Source organism: Marmota marmota, unplaced genomic scaffold (genome assembly GCF_001458135.2).
Source record: "Marmota marmota marmota unplaced genomic scaffold, marMar, whole genome shotgun sequence".
NCBI lineage: Eukaryota > Metazoa > Chordata > Mammalia > Rodentia > Sciuridae > Marmota > Marmota marmota.
This window is the reverse complement of record NW_026000241.1, coordinates 7965997-7986715: the sequence shown is the minus strand read 5'-3', so window position 1 is coordinate 7986715 and position 20719 is coordinate 7965997. Positions and strand designations below refer to the sequence as shown.

General features: G+C 36.1%; 1 protein-coding gene across 12 annotated transcripts in view; it reads right to left on the bottom strand.

Annotated features, from left to right (window-relative positions):
• The window catches only part of Map4 (microtubule associated protein 4), a 167489-nt gene that overhangs the window by 84447 nt on the left and 62323 nt on the right, over positions 1 to 20719 (bottom strand). For 11 of the 12 annotated variants that reach the window (XM_048795399.1, XM_048795400.1, XM_015489331.2 and 8 more), the window contains 2 exons: positions 20241 to 20482; positions 4299 to 4367 (listed from right to left, as the gene is read on the bottom strand). In XM_048795399.1, the coding sequence (XP_048651356.1) occupies positions 4299 to 4367; positions 20241 to 20463 (292 nt within the window). In that variant the 5' untranslated portion in view covers positions 20464 to 20482. Of the gene's footprint in view, positions 1 to 1780; positions 2011 to 4298; positions 4368 to 20240; positions 20483 to 20719 lie in introns of those variants that run through there. The other variant, XM_048795411.1, reaches the window with a different exon arrangement.

Here is a 20719-nt window from a genome sequence, read left to right as displayed (position 1 = left end):
TAAAAAAAAAAAAAAAAAAAAAAAAAAAGAAATGGAATGGAATGCTTCCAGAAGTCACTGCAGGGACTTCTTTGACCTTTCATGATATTCTCTATAGTCTTCCATCTCAAATGTAGTTTTCTATCAGAGGATTTAAAACTATTATATTCCTCAAAATTATTTCTTTTATTGATACCTACATTATCAATAAGAGGACACTAAAAAGGGTACTGCACCATTCTAGATCTCAAACCAGAACTACTCTATGATTTCAAAACATGGTCCATAATTTAAAGTCCATTTCTAAAAATCCCATCAAAGATTGCTCTTGCAAGGTTTCCATAGTATTTATCCTAAAGGGTTCTAGATTTTTTTTTTTTACTTATCAGTTTCCAAAAATTAGAAATGAAAATAAGAAAGTGCCACTGAGAAAATCTTCAGACTGAATAAATGTAAATGTTACTGTTCATGGTAAAGGATTTTACACCCAGGTGTATATGTGTGATCCACCAATCCTGCTTGGATGCTGCATACAAAAGGTCAGGCACATTGTCGCATGCCTACAATCCTGTCTTGAGAGGCTGCAGCAAGACGACCACAAAAATCAAGGCTAGCTTTGGCAATCCATGAGACTATCTCAAAAGAAAAAGGGATAGGGGTCTAGTTTAATATCAGAGTACCCCTGGGTCCAATCCCCAGTACAGGGGCTGAGGGGATTAGTACTTCTGAATTCAAGGAAATACTAATCCTTAACCATATGAATCCAACCAGATGATAATTTATTTAGAAACCAGGCACAAGGATGCACGCCTCTAATCCCAGCTACTCAGTAGGTGGGAGGATTGCTCGAGTCCAATTTAGACCAGACTAGACAATATACCAAGACACTGTCTCAAAACAAAACACAATAAAAAACTGGGGACTGAGGGAGTAATTCAGTAGTACAGCACTGGACTAGCATGCATGGGCCCAGCAATACTTTCAAAAACCACACACACACACACACACACACACTCTCTCTCCATAAGAAACCTGCTAAATTGGTTTTAGTTCTTAAATGGTTATTCTGGTTGCAGCTTACTTTCATTCTGGTGTTGTCACAGAAGCAGCCATTTTTATCCTTATCAACATCCTGGTTTTCTAACAATACAGGATTCCAAAAAACTGTAAATTAGTTCTATTTTCTTTAACTTCTTTATTCCTAGTTTGATAGTTCATGATCATGTTCTAAAAGTAATCTTGACTATAAAAAATTAAATATACAACAATAGTGTCAAATTTCCAGAAGAATCTAATGCTAGACCAGTAGATAATAATTTCATAATTAAAAAAACAGTTGGCCCAACTTGCAAATAACAAAGAATGATTTAGTTTGGAGAAATACTTTTCAAAGTTTAATCAGAGCTACTCTAAGCTAGAAAACCTTAAATTAAAATAGCTATCACTACTAAGATTTTGTGAAGGTGAAGAGAAACAGGTAGCCTGAAAGAGGACCCTTCATTAAAAGCAAGCTCACAGAGGGAAAAAGCAGGGACAGGAAAGGGAAATTCACTGCAGTACTGGTGACCTCAACCCCTTTATGAAAGCACATGTTCTCTTTTGGTGTTATAATATTCTGATTCACATTGAATATATTCAAAAACCATATGAAAGGCCAACTAAAAATGTTTAAACGAAAGAAAAATATGAGATTGAGTTAAATGATAAAATGAATTTAAAAAAAAAACAATAAATAAAACCTTAGATGACCTTCATAAAAAATACTAAAATTAAAAAAATTCATCATACACATTGTGCTCACAAAGGGAAAGGAGGATCCATCAAGCCCTGCAGAGCACAAGAAGCAGATGGTTTACTCAGGCATCAGCAGAAATAGGACCCGGAGAACTACCCTCAGATTCTTCTACATGGTGTCCAGGAAGGAAAAGCAAAGCTGCAATATGCTGAAGGTTTTAGAAGTATAACGGTGCTTAGGAAAGATCACTGGTCTGGTGTTGCAGCAGCCCCAGTGTTGACAGACACTCTAGGCTTCTAGGAGGAGAAAAATAGAAAGGGAGGAAGAAGTAGGAGGGGGAAGGAAAAGGATGGAAAAGCACAGATCATTAGTAAACAGCAAGTTCAACATAGCAAGATGCTCATAACCTCTTTATATTATTAGTAGAGCTGGTGTGCTCTCAGAACTACAAATAATATTCTGAGGGAAATCAAATAGGAATTTTCAAAATGGCACTGAGCTAGGTGCTCTAATTAGTGATTGGCAAAATTAGTATCAAGTCACAACATGCTCCCAAAGCATGCACTATTCACCCCTCCTTATTTATCCCTCCCCAGTCAAACATGCATATTTTCAGTAAAATACCTGCTTTAATACAGTCACAAAATAAAATTCAGAACCCAAACAACCCAAATCTACTTAAGGGTGGAGAGAGCTCCAAGAGCTGAAAGAACTGCTCTCACAATGCCACTGGGCAGTTCATTTAACAGATTACTTTGTTTTTGTAGTCAGGGAACTAAAAGTTGAAATGGTAAGGGTCAAGCTGCTAGGTTTTTTACCCTCCCTACACTATTAAGACTGAGCAGTAGGGAGACTACTGCTCACTCTTAATAGTGTAGTGGGGTAAAAGAGACTGAGTCTCCTCTGGTCAGATTTGACATCCTGCTGGAAGAAACCCAGCCTAGTTTTGATAATTGTTTCTTTTCGGGTGAAAATGACATCCACTCTTTCCAACTGGCTAGTCAAACTGATCCCCTCCAGCCTATCTTCCCCTGGCACTGTCTCCTGGTTAAAGAAAGCTGAATTTACTCATTTTTTAAAAGTTCATATTCAAGCTTCTTCATTAATCACGGGTGTTATATATTTACATAAATACTTTCTTAAAATAAAATCACATAGATAACTCTGTTTTCAAAGCAGATACAGAAATATTCAATATTGCATATGACTACAATTATCAAAAAAAATACAAAAAAGTCAGTTCACAAAACTGTAAGGTAAAATGGCACTTCTGATTGTTTCTAGTTTGTAAAATAAAGAGTAATTTATGAGGTGCTAGTGAGAATGTTAATGTCACTGGGTAAAATCAACATTCACAACAAATAGGACTTAGTCATCGATAACTCTGAGTAATGTGTATGTATGTATACTCTGTGTATACATTCTTAAGGTCATAAAATAACAAGTAAATCCTGGAATAACTACTATTGCTAAAAGAAGGCTGAGGCAGTCATCCCAAAAGAAAAACAAAACAAATAAAATAAATGGCTAGTGCTTGACTCCACTGCATTAATGTGAATCAAATTTTGTACCTCAGAGTTAAGAGCACACACTGCTATGTGTAAGAGCAATGTGCTTGAGCACTGGAAGTCAAATCACATAGGCCAACAGTATTAGCCTCATCATAACTGCAAATTAAGTATAGTTATTTATAAAAATATAATACATTAACTCTCATGTAGGCTCCTAAGAAAAGACTTACATTCTATATCTCCTCAGGGATAGACTTCTGCTAGAGTTTGAGAATTTTCCTTTACTATACTGAGGGGCTCCAGGTTAATGTTGGTTATGAAGCGAAAACCCATAGGAATGTGGTTGGTGCTAGCTGAAAGAATATCAAAGCCCCAGCAGTAGGCTAGGAGTTAAAATTATGAGTAAATTTCAAAAGCAACAGTTAAGGGAAAGACAAAGAAAAAAACAGGGCAAAAGACAAAGAAAACACTTGTAATTTACCGCTCACAGGGTTCCTAATACTGTGTTTCGGAAATTTTAAAGTAAGTGTAGGGAAGAGACCTGACTTAGTTGTACAGGCCAAAAGCTTTCCATATAACATAAACTGATGATGAAAGAGTATTTTTAAGATGGATCCAATTCTTTCTTTCTTTCTTTTTTTCATAATGGGAATTGAACACAGAGGCACTTAACCACTGAGCCACATCCCCTGTCCTTTTTTACTTTTTATTTTGAGACAGGGACTCACTAAGTAATTTAGGGCCTTGCTAAGTTGCTAAGGCTGATCTTACTTGTAATCCTCCGATCTAAGCCTCCCAAGTTGCTGGGATTACAGGCGTGCACTACCACACCCAGCAAGATGAATCCAATTCTTAAGTGGTACAGTTCCAACAAATATTCAAAGAATATCAAAGGAAATTCATTCTTCTCTTTCCATTGTTAGACATTTTATATGGAAGATCTTCTGATGCCCAACAAAAATGATACCCTCAGAAAAATATGTTCCACTAACAATTCTCCTCAAAAAAGTTTACCAAGGTATACACTGTGAATATTTCACTTACACATTTGGAGAATCCTTGGAATCACTTACCTATAGTGTCATTCCCTTCTATTCCATGGTCACCATTGGCTAACACTGTTGGTTTAGAAGATGGAGTACCTACAACAATTACAAAGAATAATTACCCACTAACAAACAGAAAAATGAAAAACAGACCCAATTACTATTTTACTAGTGGAATTTTTGTCAGTCTTTAACATTAAAGTACATAAAACTGTCCAAAATTTAATGCTTCAGTATAAAGAAACCTGGAAACAGAATAGAATCATTCATTCTTCCCCTATTCAAATTATTAAGTACTAACCCTACAGAAAAGGCCTTTTTGTTCCATTAACGATCAAAAACAAACATTAAATTCAGTAAAACCATCATGACCACAGGGTTATAATCTGCGGTTCAAATCAAATGCTCTGAGGACACAGGACCACTTAAAACAGTTCCCACTCAGAAATCTAGGGTACCATTCATTGCTCCTGAACATAAGGGCTACATAGCAGTCTCTAACATCACTTTTAGAAACAAAGCCTTATTTTTCTTCTTTGTAAGTTAACTAAGGATATTGAGCATCTTTTCATGTGTTTGTCTGCCACTCTATTATCTTCTTCAGAAAACAGAATGGTCATATTTTTTAACTGGATTGCTTAAGTTTTTATTAGTGAGTCTTGATAATTCTTTATATATTCTGAATATCAATCCTTTTGAGTTTTGTAAAATATTGTTTCCTAGTCTTTAACTTATACTTTGATTTTAATTATACTCTTCAAAGAGCAAAAATCTTAAATTTTGGTAAGTCTAATTTATCATATTATCTTTCATGGATTGTTCTTTTGATAGGTATCTTAGAAATTTGCTTAACCCAAGGTCACAGGAATTTTTTTCTCCTAAAAGTTTCATACCTTTCATACTTAAGTTTCACATTAAGGCCTATTGATACCTTCAGAGTTAAAGTTTATATGAAGTATAAGATGTGGGTCTAGTTTTGTATTTTTATATATGGGTACTTAATTGTTCAGCATCATTTGTTGAAAAGACAATCCTTATTCTACTGAATTCCAAGGGTAAAAATGCAACATTGTAAAAAAAAAAAACCGATTAAGCATATTATATGTGCTGCTATTTCTAGGCTATTATTTATTTATTATATGTAGATACAGGGTCTCACTGAGTTGCTTAGTGCCTCACCCTTGCTGAGGCTGGCTTTTATGCTGAGCCACTAGGATTACAGACATGCATCAACATGCCCAGCTGGGCTTTCTATTTTATTCTTTTCCATTGATTTTTAAAAAAAATATGTAACAGTGGAATGCATTACAATTCTTATTACATATATAGAGCACAACTTTTCATATCTCTGGTTGTATATATATTCACACCAATTCATGTCTTCATACATGTACTTTGAATACTAATAATCATCACATTCAACCATCATTAATTACCCCATGCCCCCTCCCTTCCCCTCCCAGCCCTGTGCCCTATCTAGAGTTCGTCTATTCCTCTCATGCTCCCTCTCCTTATCACTACGAATCAGCCACCTTATATCAAAGAAAACATTCGGCATTTGGTTTTGGGGGGTTGGCTAACTTCACTTAGCATTATCTTCTTTAACTCCATCCATTTACCTGCAAATGCCTTGATTTTATTCTCTTTTATTGCTGAGTAATATTCCATTGTGTATATATGCCACATTTTTTTTATCCATTCAGCTATTGAAGAGCATCTAGGTTGGTTCCACAGTTTAGCTGTTGTGAATTGTGCTGCTATAAACATTAAGGTGGCTGTGTCCCTGTAGTATGCTGTTTTTAAGTCCTTTGGGTATAGACCGAGGAGAGGGATAGCTGGGTCAAATGGTGGTTCCATTCCCAATTTTCCAAGAAATCTCCATGATGCTTTCCATATTGGCTGCACCAATTTGCAGGCCCACCAGTAGTATATGAGTGTACTTTTTCCCCCCCTATCCTCACCAACACTTATTGTTGTTTGTCTTCATAATAGCTGACATTCTGACTGGAATGAGATGAAATCTTAGAGTGGTTTTGATTTGCATATCTCTAATTGCTAGTGATGGTGAACAGTTTTTCATGTGTTTGTTGATTGATTGTACATAATCTTCTGAGAAGTCTCTCTTCAGGTCCTTGGCCCATTTATTGATTGGGTTATTTGTTTTATTGGTGTCTAGTTTTTTGAGTTCTTTATATACCCTAGTGATTAGTGTTCTATCTGATCTGTGAGGGGAACATTTGCTCCCAAGATGTAGACTCTCTTTTCACCTCACAGATTGGTTCTTTTGCTGAGAAGAAACTTTTTAGTTTGAGTCCATCCCATTTATTGATTCTTGATTTTAATTCTTGTGCCACAGGAGTCTTATTAAGGAAGTTGGGGCCTAATCCCACATGATGAAGATTAGGGTCTACTTTTTCTTCTATTAGACACAGGGTCTCTGGTTGTATTCCTAAGTCCTTGATCCATTTTGAGTTGAGTTTTGTGCATGGTGAGAGATAGGGGTTTAATTTCATTTTGTTGCATACGGATTTCCAGTTTTCCCAGCACCATTTGTTGAAGAGGCTATCTTTTCTACAATGCATGTTCTTGGCACCTTTGTCTAATATAAGATAATTGTAGTTTTCTGGATTCGTCTCTTTGTCCCCTATTCTGTACCATTGGTCTAAAAGCCTGTTTTGGTACCAATACCATGCTGTTTTTGTTACTATTGCTCTGTAGTATAGTTTAAGGTCTGGTATAGTGATGTCACCTGCTTCACTTTTCCTGCTAAGGATTGCTTCAGCTATTCTAAGTCTCTTATTTTTCCACTGATCTTTAAGTCTATACATTTTGCCAAGACAACTGCTTAATTACACTATTTGAGTAGTAAGTCTTTTGGGGGTAGGTAGCAGGGGTTGTACTAGAGATTGAACCCAGCACCTCACCTATGCTAGCTAGGTAAGAGCTCTATCCCAGAGCTACATCCCAGCCTTTTTTATTTTGAGATAGGGTCTCACTAAATTGTCCAGGCTGGTCTCCTGGAATTACAGGTGTGTGCCTCTATGTGTGATTTGTACAGTAAGTCTAAAAATAATATGATGTGGGGCTGGGGCTGGGGCTCAGTGATAGTGCACCTCCCTGGCATGTATGAGGCACTGGTTTGATTCTCAGCACCACGTATAAATAAATAAAATAAAGGTCTATCAACAATTAAAAAAAATAAGGTAATGTGAGTCCTCCAACTCGGGTCCTTTCCAAATTGTTTTTTGTCCCTTTGCTTTTCCACATAAATTTTAGGACCAATTGCAGATTTATTTTTTAAAAATCTTGATGAGATCTTATTTCAAATGCACTAAATATATAGATCAATTCAGGGAATGCATCACCTTTTCTGAAAGGCTTTGACTATGTATAACATTTCAACAATCTGCTAACTCTGCAATACGTATCATATGTATCATTCTCAAGATCCTCAGACACATTTCTTTTAAGTGAAAATCTAGGATTTGTACCACTAAAATATAAAATGAAAGACTTTACTTTGGAAGATAACAAATGAATACTAATTCGCTGACCCCCACTAATCCAAGATAGAAATCCTTTACATAACCTTCTCAGTGAGAAGACCATTCATTCTGTAATCTCAGGAGCAACCAACAAGAACCACTTAAAAAAACAAGATAGACCAAATAAAGAATATCAATTTAACTGGAAGAACTGGGAGATAAAAGTGAAAGATAAATCAGGTATGATGGCACCCACTTGTGTTTCCAGGGATGTGGGAAGCTGAGGCAGAAATGGGATCTCACATTCAAGCTGGCCTGGGTAACTTAATTAGACCCCTCTCAGAAAGGAAGTATACAAGAAGCCCTAGACTGGACCACGTAGGCACAGAGGAGAAGACCATAAAACGACCACACTGCGGCCCCAATCTACCAATGCATTGATCTCCCAGCCCACTTCCATCTTGGGACACTGCAGCCACCTCCATACCATTCCCGACGTGTTAGCCTCTACCTTGGGGCAACAGACAGCACCTGAAGGCAGCAACCCTCTGTAGCACTGCATCTCTGAACACCATCACACAGCCTGCCCTCTCAGCCCCATCTCTGAAAGCGGTCACCTCCATCTTAGGAACACCTCCGCTGCCGCAATCACCATCTTTAGTTGGGGCAGCTTCCAGCATAGGACACCGGCTAGGCCCTGGAAGCCTAACATCAATGTAACTATAGGTTTGACACTGTCACTACCAACAACTAGGAACATGCTTGCATCCATCTAGAGACAACAACGAGGACCTGGAAGACCATCACGAAGGTCCCTGCAGGCTTGGTTACACTAGAGGTATCCCTGCTAGCCTATTTCTCTTGATTCCTCTTTCACTCTTCTTATGATCTAATACCTCCATATTCTCACCTCCTACGTCATAAACCCCACATCCTATACCCCACCACACACTCTTTTTGTCCACCGTTAGAAACTGTAGGCCCCTACGGAAATCTACTATATATATAAATAGTAGACATCATTTCTGTTTATTGCAACAAAACTGTAATAGTCTAAATAAGAGATAAATGGTTTACAGGTGAATACTGTTTGCATTGGGTGCTGTAAATATTGATCTCCCCCTTAAAGGTGCGATATTGGTTACCTGCAGGGACAGTACAAGATTATAGGGTAGAAACTATAATACCTTGGATCTGCACTGCTAGAGAGGATGACACACGGACAACATGAAAAATTCAGGGAAGAAAGTGCCCCAAACAAACCAAGATGGTACAATAATAGAATCCATTGACAGCACAATAGATCAAATATCAGAGAAGGAGTTCAGAATGTACAGAATTAAAATGATCTGCAAAGCAAGTAATGATATAAGAGAGCAAATACAGGCAACAATTAATTGCTCTAACAAAGATAAGAGAGCAAATTCAAGTAACAAAAGATTACTTCAAGAAAGAGACAGAGATTCTGAAAATAAACCAAACAGAAATCCTTGAAGTGAAGGAAACAATAAACCAAATTAAAAAGTCAATAGATGGGCTGGGGATGTGGCTCAAGCGGTAACACGCTTGCCTGGCATGTGCGGGGCACTGGGTTCGATCCTCAGCACCACTTACAAATAGAATAAAGATGCTGTGTCCACTGAAAACTAAGAAATAAATACTAAAAAAATATTCTCTCTCTTAGACTACCACTGAGTAGGGAAGAGAGGTGGGAGGAAAAAAGAGGGAGAAGGGGAGTTGCACGGAAGATGGAAGGAGAACCTCATTGTTACATAGAATACATATATGATGTTGTAATGAGAAAAAGAAAGAAAAAGTGTGTCACATTAGATTGGATAGAGAGAAAGGATGGGAGAGGAGGGGAGGAGTAGGGGGGATAGGAAGGGCAGCAGAATAGAATAGACAATATGATTGATGTATGTACATTCCATGTATGTATTATATGTCAAAATACATTCTGCTGTCATGTATGACTAAAAATAAATAAAAATTAAAATTAAAAAAAAATCTTCTCTCTCTCTCTCAAAAAAAAAAAAAAGTCAATAGAAAGCATCTCCAATAGACTAGATCACTTGGAAGACAGAACCTCAGGCAATGAAGACAAAATATATAATCTTGAAAATAAAGTTGACCACACAGTGAAGATGATGAGAAACCATGAACAGAATCTCCAAGAATTATGGGATAACATCAAAAGACCAAACCTAAGAATTATCAGGATAGAAAAAGGCACAGAGATACAAAACAAAGGAATGCACAATCTCTTTAACAAAATATCAGGAAATTTCCCAAGCACAAAGAATGAATTGGAAAATCAAAGAGGCTTACAGGACATCAAGTGTACATCCACATAAAGGTTTACTATAATGAAAATGCCTAGCATACAAAATAAGGATAGAATTTTAAAAGGCACAAGAGAAAAGTTTCAGATTACATATAGGGGGAAACCAATTCAGATCTCAGTAGATTTTTCAACCCATACCCTCAAAACCAGAAGATCAGGGAACAACACATACCAAGCTTTGAAAGAAAATGGATGCCAACCAATAATCTTATATCCAGCAAAATTAAGCTTCAGATTTGATGATGAAACAAAAAATCCTTCCATGATAAACAAAAGTTAAAAGAATTTACAACAAGAAATTCTGCACTACATAGTATTCTCAGCAAAATATTGCATGAGGAGGAAATTTAAAACGATGAAAATCAGCAAAGGAAGAAACCACATTAAAGGAAACACCAATCAAAGGAGAAACCAAGTCAAGTTAAAAAACAAAAATAAACCAAGATGAATGCAAACCACATTTCATAACAGATTTATGTTTGAGTAAAGAACATATAGGCCTATGTAGTTTACTTATATGTCAAAAAGTATGGTTAGATTTAGGGATTGGGTAGAATTAGAATAGCTTTTAAGTCTTTGTATAATCTTTTGTTTTTTTTTTAAAGTTGTAGATGGACATAGTACATTTATTTATTTCACTGTGGTGTTGAGAATCAAACCCAGTGCCTTACACATGCCAGTACAGTACTCTACCACTGAACCACAACTCCAGTCCCTACATAATCTTTTTTTTTTTTTTGGTTAGACACAATACCTTTATTTTGTTAATTTATTTTTATGTGGTGTTGAGGATCAAATACAGGGCCTCCCTCTACCACTGAGCCACAACCCCAGCCCTGCATAATCTTTTAAATTAAGCACCTAGAGTTATAACTGTGAATTTCAGCTGTAGTCATAGGGATTAAGAATTCTTGGTTAATATTAGAATACAGTTAGAATTATATACAGTTAATAAGAATATATATTATGTATGAGTATATAAAAATAGGAATAATATAAAAACAATTTAAAATTAGAAAGAATATAAAAATAGAAAAATTTATAAATATACAGGAGTATGTTTAGTGTTTTCATTTGTGTAACAGTATAGTTTAGAAGATTTGGGTTTCTTGTAGTGACAGGATTATGGTTAACATTATACTCTCATATATACATAAAAATATATATAATGATTTATATAAATACATACATAAAGATATAATAGATATTCAAAGTGATATTTATAGTTTATACATGAAAGCTTTTGTTTAGGGTTAACTCAGAGTTACAAATTAACTGTGGTTAGAGTTACAGCTTAAAAATATACTAATATAAACATATAAGTAAAATTATATATAAAAACGTAATTACATGTGCTTTTTTCTCTAGTTAGGTTTATGGTAAGGGGAACTGTTAAGTTTTGTGTTAAAGATAGAGTAAGCCTGCACAAATGAACATATATGAATATATATATATATGGATTTGTATGTGAATTTATAAATATATATCTCACAATATACAGAAATATTCATGAAAAATATTGTTTATATGTAACAATGTTTATGAGCTACATTCCATAATGTATAGGTACATTCATATAAATTGTTATGGTTTATATGTATAGAGGTTTCTGTGAGGCATATTGGTAGGTATAGGAATAAGTTTAGAAAAATAGTTTGCATTAGTTTAGTTTTAAACCTTATTATCCAAATATATGAATTCAATATAAATACATATGTGAAAATATTTAAATGTACATGGATCTGTACGTAGTTGATTTTTTTGAGATGATGTTTACACTGTTGTTTAGATATATTTGATGAATATGTAACTGAATATATATAAAATTTATGAGGATTTTATTTAGCATTAGAATACATATGTTTATAAACATAAAGGAATATATATGCAAAAAATATATGGGTATTCCAAGTAATAATTATAATCTTTATATAAAAGACTGATGGTTATGGGTAGGGTTAGGTTTAGTTCTGAGTTAGGGACTAGGCTGAGGGTGAGGGTTACCATTGGAATACCTCTCTCTCTCTCTCTCTCATATATAAATATAGAATTAAAATTATATATGAAAGTTTATAAATATTAAAAAAAGGTCCTAGGTTTGATCCCCAGTACAGCCAAAACATAATAATAATATAAAAAAGGATTACATGCCTAGCACAGTGGCACACACCTGTAATCCCAGAAGCTCGGGAGGCTGAGGCAGGAAGATAATGAGTTCAAAGCCAGTCTCAGCAAAAGTGAGGTGCTACGCAACTCAATGAGACCCTATCTCTAAATAAAATACAAAATAAAGCTGGGGATGTGGCTCAGTGGTTGAGTGCCCTGGAGTTCAATTCCCCACTGCTGGGGGTGGGGGGATTCTATCTCAATCGCACATTCATCTCCTCTACTTCTTTTTATCCTGTCACTTCTTTAAAAGAGAAGTGACAATTNCCCCCCCCCCCCCCAAAAAAAAGGATTAAAAAAGCTTTAACAAAAGTTTTAAATAAATTGACCTTCAGATGTGTCTCTCTAGCCCAGAGCTCTCCTGAACCCCAGACTTTCGTCAAGCTATCTATCATCTTCTCCATGTGGACTAACAGTAATTTTCGCTGAATATACAAGTTGAATTTCTTATGTTTTTATGCCTTCTATAGCCTGCCCATGTTAAATGATGGAGATTCTTTTCTCTCATTTGCTAGGGCCAAAATTCTTGCAATAACCCTCGATTCATCTTTAGCAAGGAAAAGGTCTTTTACCTTAGTAAGAACCCTTTTGGTGGAATGGCATGTGGTTTCTATAGCAATTGGAAGCCAGGCACAGTGGCACACTACATAATCCCAGAAAGTTGGACAGCTGAGGCAAAAGGAGAACTCGAGGGAGGTTGGGCAATTTAGTGAGATTCTTCCTCAATATAAAAAGGACTGGAACTGTAGCTCAGTGGTTCAAATCCCCTGGGTTCAATTCCCCACTGCTGGGGGTGGGGGGATTCTATCTCAATCGCACATTCATCTCCTCTACTTCTTTTTATCCTGTCACTTCTTTAAAAGAGAAGTGACAATTTTTTCTTTTTAATTATTTATTTATTTTGCATTCCTGGGGACTGAACTCAGAGGCACTTGTACCAATGAACTACATTCCCCAGTCCTTCTTATTTTTAATTTTGAGATAGGTTCTCATTCCAGGCTGGCCTTGAAATTGGGATCCTCCTGCTTTGTTTCATGTCCCAAGTCACTGGGATTACAGGCACATGCCACAGCACTGGCTAGGTTTTTTTTCAGTGCTAGGGATCAATCCCAGGGCTTCCTGCGTGCTAGGCAAATGGTCTATGACTGAGACACATCCCAGCCCTAGAATTTTTTTTTTAAATGATGGAAAACAAATTACAATCTGTTTGATGCTAAAGAAAGGCCCAGTTAAGTTAATTGAACTGATGATGCAAAAGACAGAAAAAGACAACTGCAACAATACTGCCCTGGAATGAGAGTAAAGGCAGTTCATTCTCTACAGAACAACAGAAGAGCATAAGTACATGGATGAAGGTAGATTAGAAGGCTATTTATGTATATGGGACTATGTGGATCTCTTCTAATTTAGTCTATTGATTCTATATACTAAAGGTCATCAGCTGAGACTATGAATCTGAGAGCAAATGCTGATAGTTTGAACAGAGAGAAGATATAAAAACAGTTGCTTATGAAAGTGAAGTCTTTACAAACTCACATGCATTAGGAGCAGAATCCCTGAAATTTGTGCTCTTTATTGAAGTGAAATAGAATTCTCATTTAAATTTTCTATATGTAATATTAATATTTTTAAGAATTCTGCTTGTTGGATTAAATAAGTGAATCTTTAGCTGTCACAAACAGTATCTATTAGATAGTGAGTCAAGCAGAAAGTATGCATTTGTAAGGTTCAACAGAAAGAACATGAGTTTTAATGGGTTCAGGTTGTGGTTCTATCATTAACTAAATGATCAAATGCCTAAGGCTTGCTAAGACTTAGGTGCCTCGGGGGCTGGGGATGTGGCTCAAGCGGTAGCCGCTCGCCTGGCATGCGGGCGGCCCAGGTTCGATCCTCAGCACCACATACAAAACAAAGATGTTGTGTCTGCCAAAAACTAAAAAATAAATATTAAAAAAAAATTCTCTCTCTCTCTCTCTTAAAAAAAAAAGACTTAGGTGCCTCACCTGCAAAGTGAGACTAAGCACAATACAAAAGACAAACTTCTCAAATTTCACAGTGCTAAATAAATGTTAATAACTATTGTTATTCTCACTGCTAACTATAAATTGACCAATAAACTGTAAAATAACATTTTGAGAATACTGTAATCGGTTTACTTTTTTATTACATAAAAATCTTGGTTGGATTTTTCTCTGTCTGGAAATGGCCCACTTTCTCCCTCGAAAGTGTATTCCCGCTTTACCCCAAAAGCTGCTTATTCGCAAGATAACCCACATTCTCCCTTGAGTGTCTCTGCTTCCCTAAATAAACTTCTGACTAAACCTTTGGGGAGAAAAAAAAAAAAAGCTTGGCTAGATGATATTACAAGATCTAAGACTACTCTAGGCATACTTGTGAAAGCTAATGCAGAAATAAACAATTTTAACAGAATAAATTAAAATGAAAGAAAAAAGAATTTTAGATTAGGAAAAAGGCTTCCAAACTTCTCTTCCAATTAAGATTTGCTGGACTCTAATCACTGGAATGCTGCACATTACTGAGTAAACCCTAACCCAAAAGACTCTAATACTGCCTTTTCTCACTGATATCCCAAGAAAACCCTTACTTCATGAAATGAAAACTCTCAGCTAAATATATACAGCACTGAAAATAGCACACATATTTTTGAAACATTACATTCTGTAAGATATAAGGATATTCAACTTATACTTATTTAAAATTCCTCTTTCCCCAAGAGATTTCAAATTCCCACAGCTGGAAAATCAACCTGGCACAGAAGGAAAGTATCAGTAAGCTAAGAGCATGGGTACCATGTGAAAGCACTATGGTGAATCAGCTTTTGGTATTCCACAGTCTGAATCCAACAGTACTCTCTTCTGCCTTAGGCCAACACTGCCCTCTAGTGGCAAACTGATTGGCTGTAATGTTCTATAGAAGGAGTCTACTCAGCTGGACAAAAAAACTGCAATACCTAGTTATTATCCTTTAAAGCCAGGATTTACTTAGGCCCTTTCACTTGGATTAATGCTTTTCAATCTCAGATGTGCATCCAAGTTATCTGTGAGAGCTTGTCAAAATCAGGCCTCATGCCCAGAGTTTCTGATTGTGCATGGGCCCAAGAATTACCCATTGAACAAGCACTCACATGATCTGATACTGCTGGTGGAAAGACCACACTTTGAGAACCACTATCCTATGTTAATTCCCTCTTCTACAGAAATAAGCTTTTAGGGGCTGGGGTTGTGGCTCAGTGGTGGAGCGCTTGCCTAGCATGTGTGAGACACAGAGTTTGATTCTCAGCACCATATAAAAATAAAAAATAAAGGTCCAACAACAACTAATAAAATATTAAAAAAAAAAAAAAAAAGAAAGAAGTTTTTAGGAGTTGGGGGTGTAGATCAGTGATAGAGCCCTTGACTGGCATAAGTGAAGCTCTGGGTTCAAACCCCAGTACTACATAAATAAATAGATAAATAGATGGATAGATAGATGACAGAAATAGCTTTTAGTTTCAAAGTCTTCTTGGAATGTGGAGAAGAATGCATGTTATTAATATCACAAGTAGAACTATTTAAGCATAGTATAGAAAAATGTAAGTGACTCATCCACAAATTTGAAAACTAGTTGTTCTGAGGGTCAACAGTACATTAAATGTTCATTTGAATGAAAAACAAAGAATTATTTCTTAGTTATTCACATTTGAAAGAAACACTGCCAATAGCAAGCAATCAGTATGAACATACTATTTTTGAAGCAAAACAAAACAAAAAACGAAGTAACACATACATTAAGAGAAAGTAACTGAGGGTCTGGAGTTGTGGCTCAGTGGTAGAGCACTTGCCTGGCATGTGTGAGGTCCTGGGTTCAATTCTCAGCACCGAAAATAAATAAATAAATAAACAAACAAATAAATAAATAAATGATGTATTTACAACCAAAAATTATTAAAAAGAGAGAGAGAGAGCGAGAGAGCAATTGAGAATTGTTTTCTAAGGTGAAATGCATTTTATTATTATTTTTAAATGAAAGGCATTTTAGATATACAGTTTGATATTGCTTTTATTCCCAGGTATATGTGGATAGTTTATGAGTAAAGGGAGTAAAAAAGAAGAAAGTAGAGCTAGGGATGTAGCTTAGTGGTAAAGTGCTTGCCTAGCATGCGTGAGGCCCTGGATTCAACTCCCAGTAGTACAAAAAAGAAAGAAGGAAAAGAAAGTGTACAGTATGTAAACAGACAAGACTTAAAAACAATATCAAACTCAGTAGCAACAAGCATCCATGACACTCACACTGTGAACCTAAAATACCATTTCCCACTTAAAAAAACAAAAAATAGGGCTTCTTGGAGAAATTGGCGTATTCAGGTTTGGTGCAGGAATTGTACTTGGAGGGAAAAGCAACATTCCTACTTTGTGCTAAATAACATAAAGGCAGCCCTACTTTCTTGCCCTTCATTTTTAAGTTGAAGGCTAAAAGTAGGGTGGGAGTATAAGAATTTAAGGAAATAAAAACACCATTGTCCAAAGAGTTCTATTACGCGTAACCCATTCAACTGACCCTTCTGTATCTAGATGCAGGAAAGTGGTTAATAAAACTTCCACTGGTTGGCCTGAGACTGCTGCAAAATTTTATCATAAAAGCACCAGTGATATCTTACTGAACCTACTCCGAAAAGAAAATCAAACTTAAAAAGCTAGATGTATAATAAAACATAAAAACTCTAGAGTCCTTCTGTCACTTCTGAAGAAATGTTCAGAAGAAAGAACATCATATTTAGAATGTTTTAGATAAAAAACAAAAGTGAAATTAATCATTTTGGCAAAACTGACAGTCTGATAATCTATAAAAATCAGACCCACAGAAGGGAAATTGCCATTCACAGTGAAGCCACTCACTGCTCTATATTTCTCAAGTATCTAATAAAGAAACTCCTCTCCTTTCTTCTTCAATGTCTCCAAATAACTACCTTCCATTTCCCTTATTCTCAGCCCAGGTTTCTATAAAAATAAACTTTAGTACACTGGCATGGAAAAAAATGGTATTTAATAATTTAAGACATTGCACTTATAAACTTTACTATTATTCTTTTTGAACATGTTAACAAATGCATATATAAAAAATCCAATTAAGCCAAAGGAATATACAGTAAAAAAATGACTCTCCCTAACCCCTACACCACAGCTGGCCAGTTCTCTTTCTCAAGTAATCACTGCCACCAATTTCTACATTAATGAACTTTTAATAAATTATTTATATACTGCAGCTAGCTCAGAGGAGTATGCCTCCTTAGTATGCAGGAGGCCCTGGGTTTGTACATGCACGCTTGCACGCGCGTGCACACACATACAAAAAAAGGCAAATGAAGGGGTGGGTTAAAAAAACAAAAAAGGAAACCTTGTTAAAATGAAACTTAATAGAAAAGCAGGGAAGGGGTTAATCATCTTTATAAGCAAAATCAATTTCTGAAAAAACTTTCCTCCCAGGGCTGGCATGTGTAGCTCAGAGGTAGAGCATTTGTCTATCATGTACAAGGCCCTGGGTTTGATCCCCAGAATCACAAAAACAAACATAAAACAACTTTCCTCCTTGTAAATAAAGTTAATTTGACGTGTATCAAACCACTGAAAATGAAGTACAAGAAAACGTCCTGTTACTACTTCATTGTCCTTCAGTCCTAGATGGTGAAAGCAATACACAATTAAAGGAAAACAGAAAATGATAAGAAGCAAGATTCTTCCACCAGTGACTGATGGGCTGGGGGCGGGGAGGAAGAGATGAGAAGAAGAGATAGTATTAAAAAAAAAAGCAAATTTTTTTTCTTAGAGTGAATATTTATATGGTGCAATTAGATCATAAACTGTCAACATTTTTCCTAATGATTTGGAGTTACCCTCCTTCCCCAAATAAATCTTCCATATGAAGACAGAGGCAATGTCACCTCTATCCCAACAAGAAAAAGCCAGACCAACCACTGAATCATAACTTGGAATTCACCAGAGGGCTACTTAGGACCACCAAGTAGATATACAGTTTGATATATCAAACTGTATATATCCTTAATAAACCTGCAATATCCTTAATAAACCACAGTTCAAAGAGAAATTCACAAGGGAAACTAGGTTTAATTGAATGGAAATAAAAAATACAACATATTAAAATCCATGGGACAGCATGTGATGGCACATGCCTAAAATTCCAGCAGTTCAGGAGGCTGAGGCAGGAGGATCCTGAGTTCAAACCCAGCTTCAGCAACTCAGCAAGAACCTAAAAAACTCAATAAGGCCCTGTGTCTAAATAAAAATGTAAAAGATGGACTACAGATGTGGCTCAGTGGTTAAGCGCCCCAGGATTCAATCCATGGTCCAAAAAAAATAGGGTCTCTAACCAACTGTCTATGCAGCCACAGTAAGTAAAATGAGCAAATCAACTCAAAGTAAAAAGAAAGAAGAAAATAATAAAGATATGAGCAGAATTGAAAACAGAAAGACAGTTGAAAAAAATTAATAGAACCCAAAAGCTAAATCTTTAAAAATATCAAGATAATTGATATATCTATATCTAGACTTACCAAGAAAAAGGATACAAATTGTCCATAAGGAAAGAAAGAAGGGTCATAACAATAGGCCCTAGAACATTAATTTGACAACTTAGAGAAAATGAACCAAGGAACTCCTAGAAAGATGCAAATTAGGGCTGAGGAATATAGCTCAATGGTAAAGCACTTGCTTAGCATGCATGATACCCTAGGTTCAATCCCCAATGGATATAAAGGAGGCGAGGGGAGACAAAGATACAAATTACCAAAACTCACTTGACAAGAAATAGACAACCTAATAATCCTCCTATTCTCGCTCTTCAACTGGGGACTGAAACCAGGAGCTTGCACATGCTAGGCAAGCACTCAAGTACTGAGGGACATCCCCAGTCCTCTCTCTTTCTTCCTTCCTTTCCTTCCTTCCCTTTTTTCTTTCTTTCCTCCTTTTCTTTCCTCCCTCCCTCCCTTCCTTCCTTCCTTCCTTTCTTTCTTTTAAGAGGGTCTTGCTAAACTGCCCTGATTGGTCTTGAACTGGGTGAGATCCTCCTGACTCAGTCTCCCAAGTAGCTTAGATTATAGCTGTGTGCCACTATACCCAGTTAGTCCTATTATCTCAATGAAATTTAATTCCTAGTTTTAAAAAGTTGACAAAACTAGGCATAGATGGATTAATTGATGAATTCCATCAAACATTAAAAAGAAGAAAACAATATCCATTACATACAAATTATTCTGGAAAACAAAAGAGGGGGGGATACTTTCCCAACTCATTTTATGGAGTCAGCATGACCTCAATTCTAAAGCCTGACAAAGATGTTACCAGACAATGAAAGACCAATATCCCTCATGAATATTGCTGTAAAAATCCTCAACCAAATATTTAGCAAATCTGATTCAGAAATATATAAAAACAGCAAATCTCTTTTAAAGGCTTTAATCCATTTTTTAATCCTGACCAGAAGTGACTCTAAAAACAATAAATGGTGTCTCATTCCCATCTAAGATAAATTCTAATTTAAGTACATAATTTTATGTATCTAACTTTACAAGGCTATTTTCAAAGGAAAGGCACAGTAAGGAAATTAAGAAGTAGATTATATAAGAGTTGAAATATCACAGAAGAAACTTTAGAATTAAAGTGATTTATAGGGGCTCAGGAAATAGCTCAACTGGTAGAGTGCTTGACTAGCATGCACAAGCCCCCCCCCAACACACACACACACACACACAAAGTAATTTATAGTCTCATGAACACACACTTAATTAAAAGGTAATGAGTCTGTCTCTCCAGTTTCTAACAAAGAAATTTAAAGAGAAAGTTACTAGCCTATACTAAAAAACTTGAATGAGTTTCCTCAGGGTTTCTAAGATTATGACCCAAATCATAAACTCCAATGTACTTTCTGAACATATATTTTCAGTTTGCCTTAAATACTTACCTTCAATCTGGCTGGTATCTGAGAATGGTTTCTTCTTTGACTCAGAGTTCTCAGTTTTCTCGTCCACATCCAGGAGAGGAATATAGTCTGTTTTTCCAACAGTTTCCCCCACAACATCCTCAAAGGCCTCTGACTCCAGTGTGGCAATGAAGTCCCGCTTTATCTCTTCCTCAATTTCTGGAGGTGGCTCTGTTAATGCATCTGCAAGACTGAGGTCAGCCATTCTGTACTGTTGCAACTGCCTGTTTAAGGGGAAAGAGATACTTCATTTGATGAGCACAGCAAAGGGAAAGATTTTTCTAGACACTCTCATGCCTTGCCTTTTTTTAAAAAAGAGGCATAATCAAAAATTTTACAGGTAGGGCTAGGGTTACGGCTCAGAGGTAGAGCATTTGCCTAGCATGTGTGAGGCACTGGGTTTGATTCTCAGCAACACATATAAATAAATGAATAAAGTAAAGGTCCATCAACATCTAAAA